General features: G+C 37.7%; 1 protein-coding gene across 1 annotated transcript in view; it reads left to right on the top strand.

Moving 5' to 3' along the window:
• The window catches only part of GLB1 (galactosidase beta 1), a 38,873-nt gene extending 30,165 nt beyond the window's left edge, over positions 1 to 8,708 (top strand). The window contains exons 14-16 of the mRNA XM_062496857.1: positions 982 to 1,113; positions 4,387 to 4,623; positions 8,375 to 8,708. Coding sequence (XP_062352841.1) covers positions 982 to 1,113; positions 4,387 to 4,623; positions 8,375 to 8,635 — 630 coding nt within the window. The 3' untranslated portion in view covers positions 8,636 to 8,708. The remainder of the gene's footprint in view (positions 1 to 981; positions 1,114 to 4,386; positions 4,624 to 8,374) is intronic.
• The last annotated feature ends 1,387 nt before the right edge of the window (positions 8,709 to 10,095 follow it).

A 10,095-nucleotide genomic window follows, 5' to 3' on the forward strand; every position in this document is an offset into this window, starting at 1 on the left:
TCTTAATTTTTGCCATCAGTGGCCTTCATGGAAGTCAAGGATGCAGACTGGTTTGTTTTTTTCCCCCCCTTTCTCCAGATCACCAAAGCAACCCTGATCTTACTTAATCACATGAGGAAAATAAGGAAGTATATACTTGATTCATACCAGATGTTCAGATTAGTATTTCAGAAAACATGACTGTTTATTGTCTTGCCATTTTTTGACATATTTGAATGTTGATACATATTCATGACTGAGGAGAATGGATTTACTTGCAGGTTTATGGAATATGTTACTTATAAATATACTTGGTGGCTTTCTGCAGTATTTGCAAAGTTCTCTTTATTAGTATTCTCTTTTTTCTTCCTTTGAGGGTGGAAGAAGGAGGAAGCCAGAGCCTACATCTTCTTACCTTATGAAACTGAATCCTAACCACAAAAAAAAAAAGAAAAAAAAAGTTTATTGTATAGAATGTGAACTTTGTCTTTCTTTCCATAAGCAGAGATTTAGCCTTGCTTAATCATAATTAATATAAATTCATGTATTTTACAGTCAATTTTTAGTTAATATTTAACCCATATTGACTCTCAACACCTTTGTGTCCAGATCAAGCTCATCTTCCCTTGTGTTGTGGAATAGGAATTAATAAAACTAAATATTGGTGCACACATAATTGGAAGATGAAGCCAGTGATTAAATCACTGATATTGCCAAAATCTTTTCAGTCACTGGACTAAATTTGGGAGCTTGGTTTTTGTGAATCAGGTGCATCAAAGCCCACTGTCACATCCAGTTGTTATACTGAAATGTGAATGATGATGTCGAAGCCTTTTAGGTGTGCATGTGCTTAAAGGCATGGGGCAGAGAGGAAAGGGGTTTTCTTTACTCTTTTTTTTCCTTTGTCACTTTTAATTTCTTCATGCAAGTTGAAAAAACAAATAACAGTGCTTTTTTTGGTTTTCAGTGGTTGTTGTTTTTTTCTTGTTATAATTCATATAGGTACCTCAGGGTGTCCTTGAAAGAGACAAATCACTTAAGATAAATATAACTGGGCAGGCTGGAGCAGATCTGGACATCTTGGTAGAGAATATGGGCCGAGTCAACTTTGGTAGATACAATAATGACTTTAAGGTGAGTAAAATCTATTCAGTTATTATGTTGTGATGGCTTTTCATCTTTTCCACAGGTTAAAATGAAGGTAATGAATTAGGAAGAGCAAAAAGGTCAGGATTATTCAGCTGTAACTTTACCTAAAATATAACTAGTCAGTAGTTTCCATCTGAGTTTTTCCAGTCACCAAAATCAATGTGAAATGAAAAGCTGGTAGACATCTTTTAAACTTTGTTTGTTCACTTACATTGTCAGCCAAAGTGTTACCCACAAGATTTTCCGGTTCACTTGAGTTTGTAGATAACAATATTAAAATTGTTTCTATAAACTCCAAAAATGAGTTGGAAATTGGTCCAGAACTTGATTGTGCTTTGAGGCTTGTGAATCCTGGGATTGCTTTTGGAGACTGGGGGAATGTATGTACCTATGTATGTGTATATAGATACACCTTTATATCTTTCTCTTGTCTCATTTCATTTGTCAGCAGTGTAGCCTTTCAGTGCTCTGAGTGTGGCTGGGAAAGGCTGTCCATGAGCACTGCAAAAGTGCCAGTTCACCCAGACTGACCTGGTGTTAGAGATAATTATCTGAGAGTTTCCCTGTGCTTCTGGGTGTGTGATACACTTTGGGACTGTCATCTCCATGCATGGGTGGCTGGGTGGGGTTAATGTGTGCCCACAAAGCCATGTATCCATTCCTCCACCAACAGGTAAGGGGGAGAAAATACAATGGAGTGTTTGTGGTTCAAGATAAGGACAAAGGGATCACTCAAAAACTACTGTCATGCTCAAAACAACCTCAACTTAGGGAACGCAATTTATTCTTAAGTATGTCATCACAGAGATGCTCCAAGAATCACTGATGGGCTCAGCAGTGTGTCTGTTTCAGAGTCAGCTGGAACTGTCTTTGTCTAACATGGGGCAGCTTTTGGATCTTCTCAGAAAAACTCCCACTGCAGCTCTGCCTGCTAACAAACCCTTGACATATGAACCCCATACTATGGAGGTACCACTAATGTAGCACTAGGAGGGGCAGGAGAAAAATCTAAAACTTTTCTGGTTTTAGACTTAATGGGATCCCCAGTGCTGTGTGGTAGTCGATAAAAGACAGGAGTGCTGTAGAGGTCAGTATTGTATTATGTTTGTGCTGTGTACAGTTCACAGCATGCCTTTTTGATTTTTGGTATTTTAAGGATGCAGTAGATAGCAGTAGTGCCAACTGTGTTTGTACTGTCTCTTCTAGGTACTTTGTTTTTGTCTGAGTGGCTGGAGAAGGAAGCTGATACCCCATTGTTTTGCCTTCATGTTGAAGCAGCAGAAACATTGCTTTTATTTATTTATTTATTTACTTATTAACAGGCCATATGATAAGGAAACCTATATGCTTAGTGCTAAATTAAGGTACAAGAATAGAGGTTTAGGGGTTTGATTTAAGAGGTGCTCAGTTGCTGTGGTTGAGCTGAAATTCACCCTTATACCTTTTAACAATTTAAGAGTGAAGGCAGTTTTAAGAGATGTCCATGGTGAAAATTATCCTCTAAAAGCAGGGTCTTTCTGTGTAGAAAAGGGAACTTTCCTTGGGTATCTTTGGACTGTGCATTGCTTCTTTCTACAGAATCCATCAATCATGCTCTCCTTCATGTTGATTTTGAAAACTGGGTTTTAAAAATTAATGTGCTTTTGAAAATCCAGTTAGGGCAGGAGGTTCCTGCCTTGTGAAGCCTTGCATTTCTTAGCAAAGAGGATAGGTTTTCAGGGTTTTGTTTGGCTGGAGTTATTATCACTTTTTTGAGCTTGAAATGGAGCTAGGCATATAACATTTGGGTAGGAATCTTGAAAGGATTTTGGTTTTAAAACATCCTGTTGATCTAAGTCATGTTGTTAAAGGACAAGGAAGGAAGAGTGTGGTTTCTGGTTTTCTACGTCTTCTCACATGCACACTGCCACCTGTGTCTCAGTTTTACTTGGAAAATTTATATCCACATCTTGGTACACTGAGTCACTAGCCCAGACACTTACTTGCACAATCGCAGACAAAGTGGTATTTACTCCCTGCAGATCTTCTCCAGATAAGGATCATTGAATGTGTATTCTTATGCAGACCTAAGTGAGAATGTTTAGTAGACACTTAATATAATTTGAAAAAATCACACTGTTCCAAGTGCCTACAGATGAGCTTAGGGAGGCAGGCTAGAAGATTCAGCCTAAAGTTATGTTGCATTATTTCAGTTGATTGCTAGACAGAGTAGTATCTAGGTTATATAGAAAAGTTTGATCACTTAATTTTTGACACTTGTAGATATTTTATTTTGACCTAATCAAAATAAGCTCCTGTTCTGTAAAATGGACATTAGGTAAAGGAAGAAAAAAATGCTTAGTGCTCGTACAGATGGTGAGCCTTTTGGAGACAGTGCAATGCTTATGAGATATTGCAGCAGACACAGAATATAGTATCAGCTCTCCAAACCCATAGGAACTGTGGTGTTGCTTGTTCCTGTTTGAGGTGTGATTGTAGCATACCTTGTGTTGCACTGAAAACCAGTTTCTATGCAGCATCTATTCAAGCAGTTAAAACCAGCTCCTTGCATTGCACTGAAACCCCACTTTAGGAACTATTCGTGCAGGGGTAACGTGATGTTCTTTTCTTTCTTGTTAAATTATGACTTTGCCTGACTTTGGTATTCGATGTGCAAGTACCCCACTGTACTGTGAATGTGGTCCCATAGAAATGAGATGGGATTCCGTGGGCTTGAAGCTGACTGTAAACTGAAAGTATTTCACTGAATTGGGCATGTGGATTGATTTTATGATATACTGTATCTTATCTGGAGAAGATTTGTGGGAAGTAAGTACTGCTTTCTGTGCTATTAGGCAAGTTAATGTCTTGGGTTAGTGACTCAGTGTTACCAAATTACAGTATCTCAGGCTTAATGATATTTAATGTTGCTTGTCCTTTTTATTTAGCCTTGGGTTCTGGAATCATGTTCATGTTAAAACAAATCAGAAATTTTCACAGTTACAGGAAAAGAATTTGAAAAAACCTTTATGTATCAATGAAAGCCTAAAACTTTGAAGAGGAACCGATCTTTCAGAGAGAATAAATTAAGCCCTTTATTTTTAAGCAAAGCTTATAACTTGGTGAAGACCAGATGCTTGTTTTTTTCATTCACAGATTGGCATCCAGCTGTTACTTTGATTCAGTTTTTATTAGTGACTGATTTATAGTTGCAGCCAAATAGATTCAATAACGTGAGCTTATTATGCATCTGTGTTGTTTTGTCCTTCTTCCTCCTAGGGTCTAGTTTCAAATTTAACTCTTGCTCAAGATATACTTGTCGGATGGGAAATCTATCCTCTGGACATAGATGGAGCAATGAACTCTGACATTATTTATCTTGATCACCCGAGGAGATCTGCTGTCAAAGCACTGAGTTGCGAAGTACCTACATTTTACACTGGTACTCTTTCAATTCCTGGTGGGATTCCAGACTGGCCACAAGACACTTATGTCAGTTTTCCTGGTTGGACCAAGGTAAGAGTTTTTGCTGTAAAAACAAAGTCCACTTAGAAAGTTACTGAAAATTCTATGGACAATCAAAATCCACCTCTCTTAGATGGGCAGAAATTGATCATAGTAGTGGATGTCTCAAATTTATTTAAATTACTAAGAAATAGATTCTTTGCTATAAGTAAATCTGGAGATGAAACATTAAGAAAAGGGAAACATACTCAAAAGATACATGGTGTTGATCTAGAAAGTGGACCATCACAAAAAAAACCCAAAAAAACAAACCACCAAAATCCAAATCAAAGCAACTGGACCAATCCACCCAAGTTTTCCAACTGTGAGAAAGATTAACTGTCAATGTGTTTAGAAGTGTTGCATTTGGTTGTGTGGAGGTTTTTGGGATCATATTTGAGTTGCTGTGTGAGGAACTATGGATCCTGTTGCAAAGCATAAAGAGTGTTGGACTCTGTGGCTGTTGGTGTGCCACAGGTATGTCTCTAATGCATGGAAAAGGTTACCTGTACCTGGGCTGAGTGGATCAGGGAGCACTGCTGTGAGAAGCCTGTGGGCAGATCTCTGCCAATGGGAATTTCTCACAGGGCTGGAGTGTAGCTAGAGCAGGAAGGACTGTTGTTTTCACAGTGCCATGTTTGAAACCACCAGCATGCAGGATGAGTGACGAGCAGCTCAGCTACCTGGTGGGAGGCACCGGGAGCAGAGTGTGCACACTGAAGTGCTACTCCTGTTGGAAGCCTAAGCATTTTATTCCAGGCTTTAGGAAAGTGTCTGTGTCAGTGTTAGGTAGCAAGATTGTTCTTTTCTGAAACAATTAATTTGCTGCTATTAAAATAAAGTGGGAGAAGGAGCTGCTGTTGATCTGTCTCCACTGCCAGTGTTGTAGTGGTTAAAGCACTTCACAATATGCAGAAGGCTGTGATTCATTGCATGCTTTTGGTATTGCTTACATTGAGCTTGGATGAGGAAGTCTGACTTAGTCCCTATATACGTGCATGTCACACAGTTGCTGAATAAAATTCAAAATACAGCTTTTTTCATGGCAACTGAAATCTTAGACCTTTATAGTAAATTCTGTGACCCTATCAGTCATAAATCTTCATGAAGTGAGGTGGCTGTACCTTCCAGTTGACAAACTCAAAATGGCAAGGTAGTCCAGTAATTCTTAGGTACTGGTAGAAATCTTTTCCTCTGATCTATGGAAGCCTCTGTTTTACATACCTTGTATACTCTGTAAGGCAGTCCTGGGGAGGTATTCTAGATGAACTTAAGTTTGGCTGTTGAATTTATCCTTCGAACTTTATATGGATTGGATGAGTGTTTTAACTAAGATACCTGGAAACTGAGACTTCCAGATAACTTCAGAGATGAGTAAATGCCTTTAAGGTAGAGGGCCTTAAAGGGTATAAATTCCACTCAGGTCCCACTGTATGTCGGCCTTAGTTTCTTGCATGGCACTGTGAAAATTGCCTAAGTGTGGAGTGGGATTCTTAGCAGGGGTTAAAACTCACCTATCTGAGTAGCTGAAAAACCACAGAAGCAGCACTTATCAAGAAAACTTAAAGTCCTAATGATCCTGCCTTTGCAAATGCAAGGAATATAGCATGAGGGACAGTCTGGAAGGAAAGGTGAAGTATTAACAGTCATGACCTATGTTGTAGCTTGCTTGCCTTCAGTGCTTTTTAAACCCTTCAGTAGTAACAAAACTTACTCCACCCTCACATGAAGAATCATGATGCCCTTAAGCATATGTGCCACTGAGTGAATATTTAGATTTATTGGACAGTTTTTTTTCTTCAAAGGAAAAGCGGATTTGGAGTCAGGACTGTTCTTGTTTTCTGTGGAATCAGAGGCTATCATTGCTAAAGGAAATCTTACTAGTGAAGATGAAGTTCCTCCCTCTTTTATTTTGTCTAGGGCATGTTTATTAGTAGATATGTCATAATTTGCTTGTTTAGTGCATACAAATTCCTGAGTGTGGAGTCTTTAGAAACTTCAGTGTTAATACAGTTTGGAGTTAAGAAATTTAAGTTCTTAGCTTTACTGGAAGAAGGAGTTGCAACCAGTGACTGATTCAGATCAGAAACAGAGACCTGTCTAATCATATCTCCTGCATCAGAACTCTAGTGCAGTTGATGCCCACAGTAAGCACCTACTTCCCACAGGTTACTGTCATTCTCTGTGAGACGAAGACTACTGTCTAGTGGGTGCACTCACTCATCCATCTGGTGTGTGGGGAGTTTGCATTCATGCCATGATTTCTTCTAAACCTACTACAGAAAGTAATGAGCTTAAAGAAACTTGGTTTTTTTAAAAAAAGCATTTGAGGTCAAGGTTTATTAACATTTTGGCAGAACAGTGCAAGATAAGATCTTCTACCATTGACATGGATACAGAGGTGAAATAACTCAACTGCATTTGCAGTTTACTAACTCCTTAAAAAGTTTTTCTCTTGTGAGTTTCATAGAATTTGTTTTCATAAGTACCTGAAAAAGGAAACACTGGAAAAATACCACTAAAGCAATACTTGTTATATTGCATTTGTGCTTTTGTAAATCATGTAAAAATATTCTGATTTCAGCTATCCCGACTTTAGAAATCACTGAATACAGTAAAAATCATACTTTCCACTGATTCAGACAATTTTATTATGTTTGTCAGTGTCCATCCATTCCATGAGTCTGGTTTTCTTCATGTTTTGATTGCTAAAGATGAAAGGAAGAGGGAAAAACACAGATGTAGTTATCTGTTCTCATCCCTTTTTTTTTTTTTTGACACTGAACTGTTGTTTGATATACAGTGAAAGGATACTTTGGAGGAGTAAAAGCAAATTATTTATGCAAATCAGCAGTATATCTTCCCTCTGTCTTGCTTAAGAACCAAGACTTAAGCTCAACTCAGTAGGAGTCAGTTTACAGTTTTACTAAACATTCTGTAGCCTGCTCATTTATAGACTTTGTAAACACCTGCTTTTATGTCACTTCAGTGTGTCTAAAGATAAATAAGTGTTTTGACTTTTTTTCCTGTTTTCCTTGCCCATTTTTAAAAAAAAAAAATTGAATTTAAGGTATTTATGATGGTAGGGGTTCTGACCACCTCAACTATAAAAATAAATTTTAAGAATTTGTATGCCACAATTTCATTGTACTTAAAATAATAATAGCAGATCCCAAGGCTTTTAATGGCTGTGTGTAACTACAACAGTACTTTCTTGCAGTGTGATTTCACAAGTACTTTTGTCAACTAAGCTATTACAAGTAAAAGAGACATCTGAATTTCATGTGTCTAGCCAAGCTGTATCTTGCGCTCAAAATCACAGTGCAGGGGCTACCAAGGTAGTGTAATCTTCTACAGAGAACTGTAACAGCATTAGGATCTGCTTTTTTCTTCCGTGGCTTCATTCCCCTTTTACCAATTGGCTTCAAGCAAATACAGTTTTCAGATTTGTTTTGCTCTTAAACTTGGGTTAAAAACAGTGCAAGGAGCCTACAGTTGTTTTTCTAATTATTGTCATATTTGGAATTACTGCAATATTTTACCACTTTCTTTTTAAATATTAGTGATGGCTTTAACTGCTCAGGGAATTCAAGGCAATTGTCATTAGCATTTTCTTGTACAGATTTTCTATCCTTGTGTTCAATCAAACTGAACTGTGAAGGGAGTTCAGTTACTATATCAAGAATGTTCTGCTTAAGTATTTTGTCATTTCATCTCTGACAGATTATTAAAATGTTGTTATTTTTTCTTTCTCTCTTAACAGGGGCAAATTTGGATCAATGGCTTTAATCTTGGTCGCTACTGGCCAGCCCGCGGTCCTCAGCTGACCCTTTATGTTCCAAGGAATGTACTTGTTGCATCAGCACCAAACAACATAACGGTGTTGGAGCTGGAGCATTCTCCTTGCAGCACCCAGGCGTGCGAAATAGAATTTGTAGATGAACCTAATATCAATGCAACCCTACAGCATGAAACTGATAAACCCCCACTCTTTGTTAGAGAACTATGGATGAAGCATCTATAATGATTTGAGTATTTCTTTGTCTTCCCCCCTTCACCCTTTGCTTCCCTTTCCCTCAAACCACACTGATTAACACTGAGTCTTCAATAAAGGGAAGGTGTTTAGGTGAGGCAACTTCTTAAATTCCTCAAAGATTTTTTTTTTAAAATCTCTCAGCTATATATTGAATTTATTTCTAAAAATAAAAGCTGGAGTTTTGAAATTTGCCTTGGACTTTGAAATTGAACTCAACTGGAAGGTAATGTTTCCATCAGCCTAGTAAAAATGTAGTCCTTGTACTCTTCTTACATTGTAGTAAACTTCCTATGCTTTTATTTTTTACCATGTCTTTCAACTGGAGAGGAGCCTACAAAAGGGGTGTGCAGCCCCCACTACTTTGCTGGTTTCACTTAAATGGACTGGTAAGTCAGAGCTGCCAAATAGACAAGACACTTTCAGCTTCCTTAGTCACCTTCTTAGAGTACCAACATCGTTTTAGTTTCATTTGGCTTATTGCCAGCATTGAGTGAACCTAATTTTTTGGGGGGAAATTTCAGTTGATTTCTTACAGGATTGGTGAGAAAAACTGTGGAAGAGGGCACTCAAATGCCAGCTGGTCCAAACAGCAGTAACATGGAGTCTGCATCTGTCCCCTTTTTGAAGGCAAATTTACTGCTTCCCTATTGGTATCTCTGAAGACTTAAAGTAAATTCATAAGTACAAGGACATATGAAATTTAGGCTGCTCTGACTAACCTGCCTGCTGAATGTGGTTTTGAAATTATGAATTTTTCATTTTTTTTTTTTTGTTTGGGTTGGGTTTTTTGTTTTGTTTGTTTGCTTTGTTTTATTTCATTTCTTTCCCTAGTGGTCATGGAGCACCTGCTTTTCACAGGCCAGCCCCTTGGAAGTGGAATGCTTTAAATTAAAAATTTTATATCTCTTTTAGTCATTAATTCACATCACCTGTTTTGTTCCAGTAAACTGTTGGTCTTTGTAAGTGCCTGATATTTGCAAAGATGCACAATCTCCATCAATACATCTGACTTTCTGCAGACAGAATCTTGGTTTTGATTCTTGTGATTTTGATTTCAGTCATGCAAATTCCATGGTGATATTTAAACAACAGAAGATGACGGAAACAAGTATTTTCATAATCTCTGATTTCTTCCTTTGATTTTGTCTGACATTATTAAAATGGTTCTTTAAATATTAAATTTTTCCTCCATTTGAGAAGGAAAAAAAGAATGATAAAATTATGAGCATTAAGGGAGAAATGAGTCTATAAAGTTATTCTTGTTGATGTCTTGTTTATTTTCTCTGTTATGAAGATCTGTACAAAGGAAAATGAAGTAGCTGTAATGGGCTGAGTGTACACTGGAGATGCCACCCTTTTCTGAGATGGCCAGTGCAAAATCCTGGCTATTTCTTCTGGTGAGGACCAAAACTGTCTCTGAAGAAGAGAGTGTAAAAGAGCACCACCCA

The sequence above is a fragment of the Cinclus cinclus genome, chromosome 1 (assembly GCF_963662255.1).
Source record: "Cinclus cinclus chromosome 1, bCinCin1.1, whole genome shotgun sequence".
Taxonomy (NCBI): Eukaryota; Metazoa; Chordata; class Aves; order Passeriformes; family Cinclidae; genus Cinclus; species Cinclus cinclus.